Raw genomic sequence first — 17208 nt, 5'->3', positions numbered from 1 at the left:
TTTTAACAATTTTAATTTTTTTGGTTATATAGATATTTGAAAAGGGTCTCACTATGTAGCCCTGGCTTGCTTAGAACTTGCTACATAGACCAAGCTAACCTAATCGTGAACTCATAGACCTGCCTATCGCTGCATTCCATATTCTCTCACTGGTGTGTATGCAAGCATGTGTGTACGTGATTGACTATAATATACCATGTTCCTTTATGAGCACAAAATAGGCCAGAAGAGGCCATCAGATTCCCTGGAGCTAGAGTTATAGGCAGTTGTTCATCTCTTGAGGTGGGTGTTGGGAACTGAAGTCAGGTCCTCTGCAAGAGCAGCACGTGCTCGCAACTGCTGAGCCATGTCTCACCTATCAGCATTTACTGAATACATGAATAAGGTTCTATACTAAGAAGCTTGCATGAATTACTTTAGGTAATACTTAAAATAAACTTGAGACATAAAATTACACCCATTATTTCATCTTCTAAATGAAAAAACTCGATACTTTGAATGAATGGTTAAGAAGCATTTTTTTAAAACTCTTTTTTTTTAAGATTTATTTATTTATTATGTACACAGTGTTCAGTCTCCATGTATGCCTGCAAGCCAAAAGAGGGCACCAGATCTCATTGCAGATGGTTGTGAGCCATCATCTGGTTGCTGGGAATTGAACTCAGGACCTCTGGAAGAGCAGCCAGGGCTCTTTAACCTCTGAGCCATCTCTCCAGCCCCAAGAAGCATGTTTAAGATAACTAAAATATTAAGTAACAACTCTCAGATCAATTCCAAACTATAGTGTCTAATTAAGTTCAGTGACAGTCAACAATTCTGTAATACTAAGTCATAACTGCAAATTCATGATGGTAGACTTAATCACTCACTTACATATTCTGCCCACCAAAACTCAACTAAAAGGACAGAATATAAAATAACCCCATAGCAGACATGAAGCACAGAAAAAGGTCACAAACAAATATGAGGGATGCCTGTAGTCTGGGCAAACAAAACTACACAAAGAATGGTTGTAGAAGGCACTCATTTAAGAAAGAACAGCCAGAAAGAAAAGGAATAAATTGGTTTCCTTCTTTATTGCATCCTGAAAAATTCAAGAGTCAACAGGTGATAAGCCAAGGCTGGAGCAATGGCTCAGCAGCGAAGAGCACTTGCTGCTCAATCATGAGGACTGGAATTGGATCCCAGCATCCACACTGTAACTCCAGCCCTAAGGACTCCAATACTCTGGCCTCCCTGTGTACCCACAAGAACGGTAAACTACTAGGTAGTTTACTTAGTAAATTACCAGGAACAGAATGAAAAGATACTTCACAGAATGGAAAAAGCAATATAAAATGTTCCTAAACTCAAGCCAGACAGTCCACCTAAAGAAAAAAAATACACTATGCCTAAATAGGCCTTGAACCAAAGAGAAAACTCGGACAAAAAACATGCAAAGGAATTGAATTTTTTTTCAGTCATCTAGTAAACAATAATTAAAAACCACAAAATACCACTGCATAAGTACTAAACTGCTTAAAATATGAGATTAGCAAATGTGGTTGGACAAGCTGAGCAGCACAGACTCTAGTCAACTACTGATGAGTGTGAATGTAAACCGGCACACTGCAGGAACATTTGGGTATCGTGTGAGAGGTGAAGAAAGGCATACTCTCCAACCAACCCCTAGGAATACACCACATGTTACTGCAGAAATACAAATAGAAACAAGTGGCCAAAGCAACACTGTTTATGAAGGTTAAAAATAAACACCAACCCTAGTCCTCCTGACTATACACAATGCATAAGAATCTCATAAAAGCAGGAGGTAAAAGAAGGTATATGTGTGAATTTCCTCAAATATATTACATTCAAGAGACTTGGTGAAACTACTAAGAAAAATAAACAAGCAGCACAGAACTAAGATTGAAGTGATGGTTACTCTTTGGAAGTAGAAATGAAGCCTCAGTGGCAGAAAACTAATCCCAACTACTGGGGAGGCTGGAGTAGAAAGATCAATATTTCAAGGCTTGATTGTGCAACAGATGCAGTTCAAGGCAAGCTTGGGCAACTTCATGAGACCATCTCAAGAAAGTAAAAAGGAGCTGGGCGGTGGTGGCGCACGCCTTTAATCCCAGCACTCGGGAGGCAGAGGCAGACGGATCTCTGTGAGTTCGAGACCAGCCTGGTCTACAAGAGCTAGTTCTAGGACAGGCTCCAAAACCACAGAGAAACCCTGTGTCTTCTAGAACAAAGGCACACACTACCATGCCTGACTGTAAATTTTATTTTTTAAATCAGCCTGGGCTGATTGGAATTCAGTCCTGTCTCAAAAAAAACCAACAAAAAAAAAAAAAAGAAAGAAAGTAAAAAGGAGAGCTTACTTAACATGCACTAACCTTTTCTTTCTTTTCTTTTTTTTTTTTTTGTTTTGTTTTTGTTTTTGTTTGTTTGTTTGGTTTTTTTAGACAGGATTTCTCTGTAGCTTTGGAGCCTGTCCTGAAACTAGCTCTTGTAGACCAGGCTGGCCTCGAACTCACAGAGATCCACTTGCCTCTGCCTCCTGAGTGCTAGGATTAAAGGCGTGCGCCACCACCGTCCAGCTAACATGCACTAACTTCTATATTCAATGCCCAGCAGCACACACAAACAGGAAAGACATACAGGCACATCTACAATGCAGGCAATGTTCTCTTCCCTAACTGGACAATATATTCATTCACTACTAACATCCAGTCAATACTTAGTGGCACAATGTAGCCCCAACACTGGGGAGGTAGAGGCAAAGCAGTTGAGTTCAAGATCAGCATAATCTACAGATCATGTTCTAAGCTAGCCAGGGATACACAGTAAGACCCTATGTCTCAAAAAATACCAAACTGCAGGGCAGTGGTGGTGCATGCTTTTAACCCAGCACTTGGAAGGCAGAGGCAGGTAAATCTCTGTGAGTTCAAGGCAGGTCTGGTTGACCAAGTAAGTTCCAGGACAGATATGACTATTACACAGAGAAACCCTGCCCAGAAAAAAGGAAATGAAAAAGGAATAAATAAATAAAACAAGCAAACAAAAGACAAAATCAGAAAAACAAAAATTTAATAAAGACATTTAAGTAACTGAGTCATGTACAAAACTCACCCTAAAATAAAATGGTATTGGTATGAAAGGCAAATAAGAGAACATTCGAAACCACAATATTATCTAAATCACATTTCTGAACCTGACATGATGGTATCCACCTATAATATCAGCACTGAGGAGGTAGAGGAAAGAGGATCAAGAGTTCAAAGTCATCCTCAGCAACACAAAGAATTCAAATCAGCCCAGGCTGATTTAAAAAATAAAATTTACAGTCAGGCATGGTAGTGTGTGCCTTTGATCTAGAAGACACAGACAGGTGTATTTCTGGTCTACATAGAGACTACCAGGACAGCAGGGCTAAGTAGAGAGATCATGTCTCCAAAGACAGGGGGAGAGAGGGAGGGAGGAAGGGAGCGAGGGACGGAGAGAAGGAGGGCTGAGTAGAGAGATCATGTCTCCAAAAAAGAGGGAAAGAAGGAGAAAGGAAGGGAGGGAGGGGAGGGAGGGAGGGAGGGAGGGAGGGAGGGAGGGAGGGAGGGAGGGAGGGAGGGAGGGAGGGAGGGCTGAGTAGAGAGATCATGTCTCCAAAAAAGAGGGAAAGAAGGAGAAAGGGAGGGAGGGAGGGAGGGAGGGAGGGAGGGAGGGAGGGAGGGAGGGAGGGAGGGAGGGAGGGGGAGGGAGGGAGGGCTGAGTAGAGAGATCATGTCTCCAAAAAAGAGGGAAAGAAGGAGAAAGGAAGGGAGGGAGGGAGGAGGGAGGGAGGGAGGAGGAAGGCAGGGAGGGAGGGAAGGAAGGAGGGAGGGAGGGAGGGAGGGCTGAGTAGAGAGATCATGTCTCCAAAGAGAGAGGGAGAGAGGGAGGGAGAAAAGGAGGGAAGAAGTGAGGGAGGGAAGAAAAAATTTACAAAGAAAGCTCAGTGAGCAAAGGCACCATGACCCAAATCCCTGGAATCCATGTGAAAGAGAAAACCAACTCCCACAAATTGCCCTCTGAACCTCACATGGATTCACACACATATACAAAATAAATACACAGATGAATGAAAAAGTACCCCATGATTTTAGTCAAAAGCAAATTGTACAAATAGGTATTCTACAGAGGGCTAAAAGTAATGAAATTGGGGCTGGAGAGATGGCTCAGAGGTTGAGAACATTGCTTCCTCTTCCAAAAGTCCTAAGTTCAATTCCCAGCAACCACATGGTGGCTCACAACCATCTGTAATGGGGTCTGCTGCCCTCTTCTGGCCTTCAGGCTTACACACAGAATATTGTACACATAATAAATAAATAAATATTTAAAAAAAATAAAAAAGTAAAAGTAATGAAATTCACTTGAAATGCCACCTTTATCATGTTACAATTTGTCTTAGTTGTAGTTCTGACTTTAAACTACTAATCTAATAATTTAATAATTCAAATTTAAGCATCCCTACACTTTCTTTTATATTCTCTTACATGTTTCCCAAATAAGCCTATAAAATTGTTTTTTAGTGGAGTTTTGTAGCAGTTTTGTTGTTTTTAAGGTGGGGTATCTCACTGTGTTTTCCAGGATAGAGGGAACCCACAATCCTTCTGCCTCATCCTCCCATATACAACAGAATTATGGGTTACGCACTACTGCACCAGACCCAGGATAAACATATAACATTTCTAGCTTCACACCTACTGAGTGGCTAAGGCAGGAGAACTACTAAAGTCCGCGAGTTCAAGGCTATGTTATGTTGTACTGATCAAGTGTGTGCTCCTCTGAAGAACCATGCCCTTCAGTTTGCACTTCACAACAGGCCATTTGGGGGGGGTTGTTGTTGCTGTTGTTTTGGTTTATTATCCAGATGGGGAGCAACCATCAATCTTGCCTCAACCTCCCTAGGAACTGGGATATCAATCTTAACCTATATCAGAAAAGACTCAGTGGCTCTCTTTTTACTTATTTTTTTATTTTGTTTTGGTGGAGCTAGAGAGTGAAACCAAGGTCTTGTGCATCCTAGGCAAGTGAGCAACCTCTAGTCTCCTTTTTTGTTTCCTAATTTTTTTTAAATTTTATGTATATGTGTGAATGCCTGCATGCATGTTTGTGAACCATGTGTGTGTTGGTGCCTGTGCCGACCAGAAGAGAGCACTGGATCCCCTGGAACTGGAGTTACAAGCTGTTGTGAGCCACACCTGGGTCCTCTGCACGAGCCGTCAGTGCTCTTAACTGCTGACCAATCTTTCTAGTCCCATGCTGTTAGGTTCTGAGATAAGATTTCATTAGATAGCACTGGCTGACTGTACAGCTCAGACTGGCCATGAACTTCTAACAATCCTGCTGTCTCAGTGTCTGGAAAGGTGGGATTATATTCCCAAATCACCTTGCTCAGCTAAGACTCAGTCTTCCAAAAAAATTAATAAAGTTTTTAAGCTTAGATTGGTGGCATACACCTGTCATCCCAGCTCTTAGCAAGCGGAGGCAGGAGAATCGAAGGTTCAAAGACAGTCTGTGCAACATGAGATGGATGAAACGGAGGGAGGAAATGGAAAGATTTTAATAAAGAAAAAAATTACAGGGCTGGAGAGATGGCTCAGAGGTTAAGAGCATTGTCTGCTCTTCCAAAGGTCCTGAGTTCAATTCTCAGCAACCACATGGTGGCTCACAACCATCTGTAATGGGGTCTGGTGCCCTCTTCTGGCCTGCAGGCATACACACAGACAGAATATTGTTGTATAATAAATAAATAAATATTTAAAAAAAGAAAAAGAAAAAAATTACAAATAAGCAAAAACCGTATGTGTACTTTGTCCCAAATTTGAAACATAGGATATGTATTATATACCAACTAACAATATACTCATTTTAATTTTTAGGAGGCGAACAGGATTGTCATCAGCTCCACCTTACAAATAAGGAAGCACTGGCACAATAATAGTCTTATGCAAAGTCACAGCACAAGTAAGAGAAGCTCAGATTCAAAACAAGTCTAGAATATCCTCCTCGCTCTTGCCACGTTAGGAAGTCTATTATGGAGAGAACAGACCATATATGGGCCTTTGGGACATGATGACAATAACACACTGAAAGCAATTATCACAAGTCTCTAAAAATCAGAAACTGGTACAGACAGTAAAACACAAAAGGAGTACAGCTGACAATCATATATAAAGTTTATTCATACAATAACCTGAGACAGTCAAGCTGGTAATCCCAGCACTTGGGAATCTGAAGCAGAAAGATTGCTGTGAGTTCCAGAACAGCCCAAATGATTGTCTTGGGGGGGGGGGAGCCCAAAAAAAATTTTAAAAAAAGTTTGAGAACCCTTAGAAAATGACACAATTATAAATCAAATGATGATTAGAAGATGAAATGAGGCTGCAACTTCTGATTAATGTTCCTTATTGAATTAAGTACAGCCTATTACATATTACATCAAAAGGACTTTAACAAAACTGCCCTAGATTCTGGGCAACTCCCCAGGCTTTTGACCTTTCTGAGATCTGTTTCTTCAGTTTTGTATGTTCCTTTCTGTTCTGGAAAAAGGTCCACTTCTTTTTTTTTTTTTTTTTTTTTGGTTTTTCGAGACAGGGTTTCTCTGTAGCTTTGGAGCCTGTCCTGGAACTCCCTTTGTAGACCAGGCTGGCCTCGAACTCACAAAGATCCGCCTGCCTCTGCCTCCCGAGTGCTGGGATTAAAGGCGTGCGCCACCACCGCCCGGCCCACTTATTTTCTTGAACTAAGAGCAAGTAAATACTTATAGTACCTAATTCCTACAAACAGGATTCTCATTCTTAATCATTAATTTTTTTTTTATTTATTTTTTTTTTTTTTTGAGACAGGGTTTCTGTGTGTAACAGCCCTGGCTGTCCTTAAACTCACTCAGTAGACTAGACTGGCCTCAAACTCTGAGATCTGCCTGCCTCTGCCTCCCAAGTGCTAGGATTAAAGATTTGTGCCACCACAACCCATCAATGGTAAAATCTAGTTTCTGTTGCCATAACAAAATACTTAAGACTAGGTAATTAATTATTTCATTTCGAGACAGGCTATCACACTGTACCCCAAGCTGGTTCAAACCTACAGTGACCCTAGTGCTGAGATTACAGGCATGCACCACTATACCCACCCACATACTGAGACCCTATTGAAGGAGGGCCCACTTGTTTGTCCTGGCTGCCCAGCTAGTTTAGCCCTGAAATAACCACACAGAAACTGTATTAATTAAAACATTGCTTAGCTCTAGTTTTTTACATGTGACTAATTTTTATATCTTAATTTACCCATTTTTATTAATCTGTGTGATTTTATCAATCATGGCAGTGGCTTACTGGCAAGACTCTGCATCTGACTGGCAGTGGATCCATGGCATCTCTGACTCTGCCTCCTTTCTCCCAGAATTTAGTTACATGTTCCCGCCTACCTAAGTTCTGTCCTATCAACAGGCCAAGGCAGATGTTTTTTATTAACCAATGAAAGCAACACATAGACAAAAGGACCTTCTACACCAAGACCCTATCTAAAGAAATTAATCCATTAAAGAAATTTAAGATGGGAGGTGGTGGTGCATGCCTTTAATCCCAGCCCTCAGGAGGCCGAAGCAGGTGGACCTCTGTGAGTTCGAGGCCAGCCTGCTCTACAAGAACTAGTTCCAGGACAGCTAGGCCTGTTACACAAAGAATCCCTGTCTTGAAAAATTAAAAAAAAAAAAAATTAAACTACTGCTGTGTTTGGTAATTTAAGAGATGTTTTCCATTGTAATCTTTTTCCTTTAGATTTAAGTATTTTGTAGGGAAGGTATATGAGATGATGAAAATATGATTTTTAGTGGTTGGTATCCCCCTGAAACCTGAATTTGACACTTTTTGGAAAGGGGTCTTTGCAGATGTAAGCAGGCTAAGAATCTTAAGAAGAGATGATCCTGGATTAGATTGAGCACTAATTCAAAGACCAGTGCTCTTAGAAGAGAGAAGGGGTGACAGTGCAGAGAAGGAAATATAAAATTAGAGGCCGAGATACAGAGATGCATCCACTTTCAAGTCAAGAAAGGCAAAGGACAGCCGGCAGCCACCAGAAGTGGGCACAGAACAGACTCTCCATAAGGAACCACTCTTGTGACTCCTTGGTTTCCAACTTATGGTATCCAAAGCCATGCAGGCATAAGTTTCTATTGTTTCAAGCCACCCAGTTATTGGTTATTTGATACGGTATTCCTAGGAGGTTAACGTAAGTCTGTTCCATAAATTTTCACTGATCAGTTTTAGTTTTTATATTTATTTATTTATTTATTTATTTATTTATTTATTTATTTATTTATTTATTTTTGGTTTTTCGAGACAGGGTTTCTCTGTGGTTTTGGAGCCTGTCCTGGAACTAGCTCTGTAGACCAGGCTGGTCTCGAACTCACAGAGATCCGCCTGCCTCTGCCTCCCAAGTGCTGGGATTAAAGGCGTACGCCACCACCGCCCGGCCTTATTTATTTATTTTGTGGGCAGAAGGAGATGCAAACCATAGCATAAAGGAGGTCAAAAGACAGACAACTCAAGAGAGTTCTCTCATTCCACCAAATGTGTTTCTAGGGATCAATCTCAGGTAATTGAGTTTTGCAGCAAGTGTCTCTATTTAGAGTCATCTCGCTGTCCCAATACAGTTAGTTTTATATGTCTAAGTGTATATATACACACACATGTGCAGTGCACAGGCATATAAATAGACGTATATATGCATATGGAGGCCAGGACAGGTCCTGAACAGCCTAAGAGACTGTTTCTAACACCTCCTGGGCTTTACTTCCCAGCAGGATAAGCCTGTTACACAGGTAAACGTGGCTTTCTTCCAACCCTGGCAACCTGAACTTTATCTTAAGGATTCATACAGTGGAACAAGAATCCGTTCCTACAAATTGTCTGTCTTCTGACCTACACCCACACCCCATACATAATAATTAAAGTAACAAGTTAATCAAAGTATTAAAGTATATTTAAGAATATAAAGTCAATTTATTTCATTTTTTTTACAGGCAGACTATTTTAATTCTAATTTTATTTTAGTAAAAACAACAACAACAATAAAGGATGGAATTTTTTTTTTTTTTTTTTTTTTTAGTTTTTCGAGACAGGGTTTCTTTGTGGTTTTGGAGCCTGTCCTGGCACTAGCTCTTGTAGACCAGGCTGGCCTCGAACTCACAGAGATCCGCCTGCCTCTGCCTCCCGAATGCTGGGATTAAAGGCGTGCACCACCACCGCCTGGCTAGGATGGAAATTTGAAAACCACAAACCCAAACACAGTGCCTTGGAAGGTCTAAAGGACTATTCACAGGTAGACAGGTGAGCAGGCTAGACCACTGCAGATGAGAGTCCCCATAGTAATTTGTAAGTAGTTTGCTAACCATTTCTATCTTTTTAACATTGAACATATAAACATAATCTCTTTAAAATACAGAAATTTACAAATAAAAAGTATGTGTCCATGCCAAACAAAGGAGAGGAGAAAGGGAGAGAAAAGAGTGGGTACTATTCACACTTACGGGCAAAGTTCAAATTTAGAAACCCTCCCCCGTTGCCCCCACACTCCCTATTTACTCAGAAGATCTTGTCTTTTTCTCCTTCCCATGTAGATCCATATATGTTTCTCTTAGGGTCCTCTGCTGTCTAGGTTCTCTGGGGTTGTGTATTGTAGGCTGGTTTTTCTGTTTTATGTCTAAAAGTCACTTATGAGTGAGTACATAGTATATTTGTCTTTCTGGGTCTGGGTTACCTCACTCAATATGGTTTTTATCTAGATCCATCCATTTGCTGCAAATTTCAAGATGTCATCATTTTCTACCACTATGTAGTACTCCATTGTGTAAATGCACCACATTTTCTTTATCTATTCTTCGGCTGAGGGGCATCTAGGTTGTTTCCAGGTTCTGGCTATTACAAATAACACTGCTATGAACATAGTTAAGCACATGTCTTTTTTTTTTTTTTTTTTTTTGGTTTTTCGAGACAGGGTTTCTCTGTGGCTTTGGAGCCCGTCCTGGAACTCCCTTTGTAGACCAGGCTGGCCTCGAACTCACAGAGATCCGCCTGCCTCTGCCTCCCAAGTGCTGGGATTAAAGGCGTGCGCCACCACTGCCCGGCTAAGCACATGTCTTTGTGGTATAACTGAGCATTCTTTGGGTATATACCCAAAAGTGGTAAAGCCAGGTCTTAAGGTAGATTGTTTCCTAATTTTCTGAGAAATCGCCATACTAATTTCCAAAGAAGCTGTACAAGTTCGCACACCCTCCAGCAACGGAGGAGTGTTCCCCTTTATTTCATCTTGCTACTGAACAGAAATTCAGCTAACTTCAACTTTACTTCATGTGCTATATGGGCAACCCTTATAGCTTGCCTTATAGTTAGTTGCGAGTAACTTTGCAGACAAAATCCTCAAGATCAAGCAAGAGGCAGACATTCAGACATGCTGGTCGTTCTGTGGTTGATGGGATCTTTAGAGCAATTCCTCAATCATTAGAAGAGCTCATTTGTCCTTTAGCTGTGGTTACTCATCCACTGCGTGATGCAAAAGCAATACTTGGTAAAACTCTGAGTGCCTTGGCAGTGGTCACGACAGACGCCTCCAAGTGAGCTAGCTGTCACTGTATTCATCATAGCTACACACTTACAGTTGGGTTGGGGGAAGGCTTGATAAGGCATACCTCTAAACCTAATTCTTAAGAGCCTGAAGTAACAGAATTAAAATTTCACAACCAAGGGAAAAACAGCACAGTTGGTAAAGTGTTTGCAGAACCCACATAAAAAGCCAGGTGTGCTAAGAGCTTGTGATCCCAGCCCTAGGGAGACAGAAAAAGATACATAGGGTCACTAGTCAGTCAGTTTAGCCTACTTAATAAGTGCTACCTCAGTAAGAAACCCAGTCTTAAAAAAAAAGACAACAGACAATAAGTACACCTGAGGAAATGACACCAAAGGTTGTCCTACCCATACATGCACTTCAAAGGCAGCCTGGGCTACATACTGTAGCCTTATGTGGTAGCATAAACCATGGCTCAGGAAGAAAAGTTGAATAGGTTAAAATAGGTGGTTGTGTCTCAAGTCCCAGCACTCCAATGACTAAGAAAGGACGACCAAGGCCCCTGGGCTGTGTGACAGGAAAGATCCTATCAGAAAACAGAAAGCTCAATCACTTGGTATATATTGTCTTCAAAACAAAGTGAGTTTCCTTTCAATAGCAGGCTAGTGAATGATAAACTTCTAATTGTCTTTGGAAGACTCAGTTTGGGAACATGCATATCCAGCAGAGTGGACAACATCTTCACAATAAAATCTTTTCTGGTAGTATCAATGAGAATAGCCAACTTATTTTTTATTATAAGACGAAATTCATCAATATTCAGAAGATATTAACTCACTGTGCCAAGTTTTCCAAATGAATGATACACCATGTCAAAACTCACACATGTGCACAAGGCTGATTCAAAGGCTGGGAGAGGAAGCTGAGGCTGAGAACGTAGTAGAAGACTTGCCTAACAAATGCAAGCCACCAAGTTTGATGAGGGGAATAGAAAAAAAAAAAAATTTAAATAGAGCAGAAGATCTCCAGGGGTCATTCCATACTGAGCAGCTATAGAAAAGAAACAGGGGGCTGGAGAGATGGCTCAGAGGTTAAGAGCATTGCCTGCTCTTCCAAAGGTCCTGAGTTCAATTCCCAGCAACCACATGGTGGCTCACAACCATCTGTAATGAGGTCTGGTGCCCTCTTCTGACCTGCAGTCATACACACAGACAGAATATTGTATAATAAATAAATAAATATAAAAAAAAAAAAGAAAAAAAAAAGAAAAGAAACAGATGCTGGGAGAGGAAGTCATTCTTTCAGTAACGTTTTTATTTTTATTTTTTTAGATCACAGTATAATTCCATCCTCTTCAGCCTTCCCATTCCTTCTTCCAAACCCTCACATGTGTACACGTGCCCTCATTCAAATTCATGGAGTAAGGATCTCAATGTGAGACTATAAAATTTTCATTAGTAAGATTTCAGATCACAATTCAACTAACCTTAAAACACAACCACTTGACACAGACTATTCAATAATCCACTACTACATCAACCAATAGCACAGGAAACTGAGTGCTGAACACATGAAAACTGGGGTATTAAGACAGACATTAAAAGAGATTTGCAAAAATATAAAACAATGCCTCCTTTTTTTCTTTTTTTTCTTTCTTTTTTTTTTTTTTTTTTGGTTTTTTGAGACAGGGTTTTTCTATGTAACAGCTTTGGCTGCCATAGGACTCACTTTGCAAATGAGGCTGGCCTCGAACTCAGAGATTCACCTGCTCTGCCTCCAGAGAGCAAGGGTTAAAGGGGTGTGCCATACCACATGGCATTAACTTGTATTTCTAATGTCAAGATTCTAATTTACTCAAAATACTTTTTAATATTCTTTTTTAAATTTAAGTTTAAAAGAGTTCCTTCAAGGTTTCATTCAATAAAGAAATATGATTTTTAAAAAAGTGTGTGGATGCAGAGCTGGAGAGTTGGCAAACAGGGTTAAGAACAGTTACAGTTCTTTCAAGACCCAAGTTCTTGAGTTCAGTCCCGGAACCCACTTCAGGCATCTCATAACCACCTGTAACCTTAGCTCCAACGAGAGCTGACATCTTGGATTTTTTTTCAGGCATCCATACATACATCCACACACATACACATAATTTTAAGATATAAAATATTTTGAAGTATGTGCATACAAAAACATGCATTCACAATTACCAGCACGGCCTCTGCTTTAGTAAAGCGACACTCGGATCACAAAGGACAGAGCTTGCGCGTTCAATTCAACACCAGCACATAAAATGATTAAAATAAAGCCAAATTTAGAGCTCCAACTTTTTCATTTTCTTTTCTTTGAGCTAATCTACTTTGTTGTCCTGGTCCTGAGCTTACGCTGATCCGCCCTAATCTGCCACCGAGGTGCTGGGATGACCATCGTCAGCCACCACACTCCAATAGGAATAGGAATCTTTTTTCTTTTCTTTCGTTCTTTTTTTTTTTTTTTTTTTTTTTTTTAGAGAGGGTCTCTCTACACGGCTGTCCTGAAACTATGTAGAGTAGACCAGGCTGGCCTCGAACTAAGTGAAAACAGTCTACCTCTGCCTCTAGGACTAAAGGCATGCATCACCACACCTGGCTAAAGTTCAAATATTAAAAGCTTTTGATTTTTAAAGTTAAAGCATATGGCAAATTAATGTGCCCCAAGTGTACTGCGAAATAAATGGACTCTATAATAATTCTTTGTGTCTACTCTTCATAGTGTCTGTCTTGCTATCCACTTTTGTATCCTCTCCAGCCAATAATATACTGTATTTCTAGAATAAACTACAGTGCTTTCAGCTCTACTCTGCCCCTACAGAAAACAAAATAAATCCATCAAAGGGGCCCCCAGGGATTGGCTGGGAACCGCCTTCAAAAAAGCTTAGTGGCTGATCTTTGAGTCAATCAAATACTTGGCAAAAAGCCCAACAGATGGAAAACAGACTTTGAAACCAGCTAGTCTACACTCTGTGACAATGCCTTTCTAAAAATACCGTGTATTCTACAAATCTGTAACAGCTTTCTCTATGTCTCTGTTTCCTTAATGAAAATAGAGCAGATTTGCTTACGCCACCATAAACAAAGGGTTTTTAATGGCAGGAACATTAATTCTTTTCTGTAACAAAGATATGCACCATATACCCACAGCAATAAATAACCACAATCCTGTGTCATTTACGGCATACACGTACGTATCGTCTGACTTACAAACATTCAAAATTTGGTTAAAACTACAATTACACCGAACTTTTAGAACTTAAGGTATCTGTTACCAAAAGTTACTTCGATGGGAATTTATATGAGTGTTTTTTACTATGAACTTTTGTTAACTGTTTGAATGCAATTAGCTATCATCACACACACACACACACACACACACACACACACCAGAAGTTAACACTGGTGTCGAGAGTGTTTAAACACTGCACGCCTTATTCATAAGCAATTCAAGGGACGACCCTAAAACATGATCACAAGAAAACTGCTTCCAAAAGTAAGTTACTTATGTTACACTTCAGCCCTTCTAAATTGGCTTACACGGAGCCATTCGGGTCAATACGAAGTGACACCGCCGGTAGGAGGCAACCAAGAGGGACAAGCCCATCAAGAACAAAATTATGACAGATGCTAAGGGAACGCTCCAGTTCTTGCCACCTCCGGCTTCCTTCACCTGGCTCATGTAGAAACGTTTCTTAAATTTATATTTTGGTTAGAATCTGGCGCTGGCTTTCAAATACTTCTGAGCTTGCTTGCTTGCTACCAAAGTGAATTAGCGAAGGGCGAAGGGACTGTTGCCCCGATCGTGGGAGGGAGAAGATAAAGCAAAGAGCGGTTGCTGGGAAACAAGCCATCCTGGCTTTTCCGAGGCCACTCGGTGTTCCCAGAACTCCAACCCTGACAGTTTTCCCTCGCATCCCTTAGTGGACGGCGTCACTTGATGGATAGTGTTCTTGGTACCGGGGGAAGGCCCACGCGGTACTGATGCTATAAAAAGCCCAGCAAAAGAGAAGAAAAGAAAAATGAGGCGGGCGCCACACAAACCCGGGAACTTACCTAGTTTCTTCCACATGGCGAGGTGACAGGCGAGGAAGCCTTTGCGAATGGCAGCGCACACCTTAGCGGGCTCGGACGAGGTGAAGCCCTTCTGCTTCTTGATAAAACCCCACAAGTGCTCCCGGGCAAACTGTGCCGCCTCCCGCCCGCCGTGCCCGTCACACACCGCGAAGAAGGCCACCGAGGAGCGGCGGCGACAGCAGCGGCCAGCGGGTGGCGAGGCCGAGGCGTCCAGGGCAGGGTCGCGGGCCGCCGCCGGGCCTTTTCCCGATGGCCCGCTGCCGGCATGAGCGGGGCTCGCCGGCTGCCCGAGTGCCCGCCGCGATACCGGCGCCGGCTTGTCCTCCGCGGGTGGCTCGGGCTCCACCACAATCTGAGTTACGTCCTCCATGTACTTCCTCCCGCCCTGGTCAGAGAAGACGCTCACTCCCAGCGAGTACAGCCCCGCCATGGCCGGCTGCCCGGGATCCCGCCGTTCCCACGCAGTCCGCCGAATTCTGAGGCGGGAGACACACTCGCCGCTCGCCGGCCAACTATTGTTTATCTTCGACGACGCGGAGAGCGAGGAGGGGGCGGTCCCCGAGGTGGGGGGGCGCGCGATGTCGGGACTTGTCCGCGAGAGCTGGGCTGGTCGAGTCGCCGGCGAAAGGAGCCGAGCAGCTGCGCCTGCGCACTGCGCTCGCTCCCTGCCCGCCCGCGCCCACCGCACAAATCAGGCGTTCTCTAAACCCCTGTGACGTCACACAGTTCGCTGGGACGGACCAATCAGGAGTCGAGGGGAGCGAGCTCGCCCCCACCCTCCCGCCCACCCCCGCGTCTCTTTGCAACTGCTGCTGTCGCTCCGCCCGCCTGCGCTAGCCCGCGCTGAGCCCGGCTGTGTCTGTTTTCCCCAGGTTGGAGCTTCTGCGCCCTGGGGGCGTTTCCGCAGTTTCTAAGCCGCAGACGCCTTAACCTGTCACCTTTTTTCCTCACTTCGAAGCTTTGGGTGAGACTTCTGGCTTTTACCCCTTTTGGTCCTCCCAAAGCAACCTTTGCAGGCTCCGGCCTCCCGCGATTGTGGAAAATCTGCTGAGAACGAGGGTGGACTTACCCTTCCACTCCTTCGAGCGAAATGGCGCGAAAATGCCCTTCAAAGACCGTTGGTCGGCGCGCTGGACGAGGGTAGCACGCGTGTACTGGCTTGGGTGGGATGTGTCTGACTGGGAGTTAAGGAGGGCTGCCCGGGTTAATTAAGAAAACTTGGAATTTTCCACCGCCAGTTGCGCAGTACGGTTTTCCACTGTACGGTTGTGTCAGAGACCTAGCGGAGAATTTAATTCCTAACGATTTTTTCCAGCACTTTTTAAAAATTCTTTTTGCGTATTTTTCCACTTTTCAGCCTTGTTAATACTTTTTCGGACTAGTCCTGTATCCAGCTACTACTGTAGTATGTAACTTACATTTGGAAAAAGCCTACGTCAAACAGTCTCCATGCCCTAAGGACACGGTTATACCCCCTCTGTTCACCCAGTAGTGTGCAGTCCGAGCAACAAAATGCTTGCACTTTATTTCCATGGAATTAAGCCCCCATGAGCATTTTTGTATTTTCTCAGTATCGTCTTTTTTTTTTGAAGGATCTATTTAAAGTTCACTAGTTCCTATATGCGATTTACTGTACAGTGCCTTTGAGATTTCACATTGAGTAGTAACAAAGGAGTAGTGAAAATTTATACAGAGCGGAATAAGAAATGCAAATACAAAGAAAAAAATCTTTACAATGTCCTTCCTTGAAACAATCCCTATACCTACCAAAACAATCTTTTTCTTGTCTTTTTGGGTTTTGTTTTGTTTTTTGTTTTGTTTTTTTAGACAGGGTTTCTCTGTGTAGCCCTAGCTGTCCAGGAACTAGCTCTTGTTGACCAGGCTGGCCTCAAACTCACAGATATCCACCTGCCTCTGCCTCTGCCTCCCGAGTGCTAGGATTAAAGGCGTGTGCCACCACTGCCCAGCGCCAAAACAATTCTTTTTAAGAATTTATTTCATTTTCATTATATGTGTATCACTATGTGCATGTGAATGCACAGGCCAGTTAAAGGTGGTTGTGAGCCACCTGTGTGGGTGTGCCAAACCAAACTCCAGTCCTTTGCTAAAAGCAGTAGAGATGTTTTTAACTGATGAGCCGTCTTTCCAGCTCCCTGAAGCAGCAATCTGAAATAACTTTGCCTTAACGTGTGTGTGTGTGTGTGTGTGTGTGTGTGTGTGTGTGTGTGTGTTTTGAGACAGGGTTTCTCTGTGTAGCCTCAGCTGTCCTAGAACTGGCTTTGTAGGCCAGGCTGTCTTCCAGCTCACAGAGATGCACACCTGCTTCTGCCTGAGCCTTAATGAAGGCTTGTGAAACACCAACTGCCCCCCTTTTTTTGTTGGGGGGTGTTCGATCTCTGTATAACAGCCATGGCTGTCTTGGAACTTGGTTTGCAGGCCAAGATGGCTGCAAACTCAGAGATCCTCCTACCTCTGCTTCTCAAGTGCTCTGTTACCACAGCCAGGTCTCATCTTAACAAGTGAG

At 42.7% G+C, this 17208-nt stretch overlaps 1 protein-coding gene across 1 annotated transcript in view; it reads right to left on the bottom strand.

The window, feature by feature from the left end:
- The window catches only part of Ppm1d (protein phosphatase, Mg2+/Mn2+ dependent 1D), a 41490-nt gene extending 26168 nt beyond the window's left edge, over positions 1-15322 (bottom strand). Inside the window, exon 1 of the mRNA XM_057774798.1 lies at positions 14664-15322. Within this exon, the coding sequence (XP_057630781.1) occupies positions 14664-15114 (451 nt within the window). The 5' untranslated portion in view covers positions 15115-15322. The remainder of the gene's footprint in view (positions 1-14663) is intronic.
- Positions 15323-17208: the final 1886 nt, after the last annotated feature.

This window comes from Chionomys nivalis, chromosome 7 (assembly GCF_950005125.1).
Source record: "Chionomys nivalis chromosome 7, mChiNiv1.1, whole genome shotgun sequence".
In the NCBI taxonomy this organism is placed as follows: domain Eukaryota; kingdom Metazoa; phylum Chordata; class Mammalia; order Rodentia; family Cricetidae; genus Chionomys; species Chionomys nivalis.
This window is presented reverse-complemented; position numbering and strand designations above follow the sequence as displayed.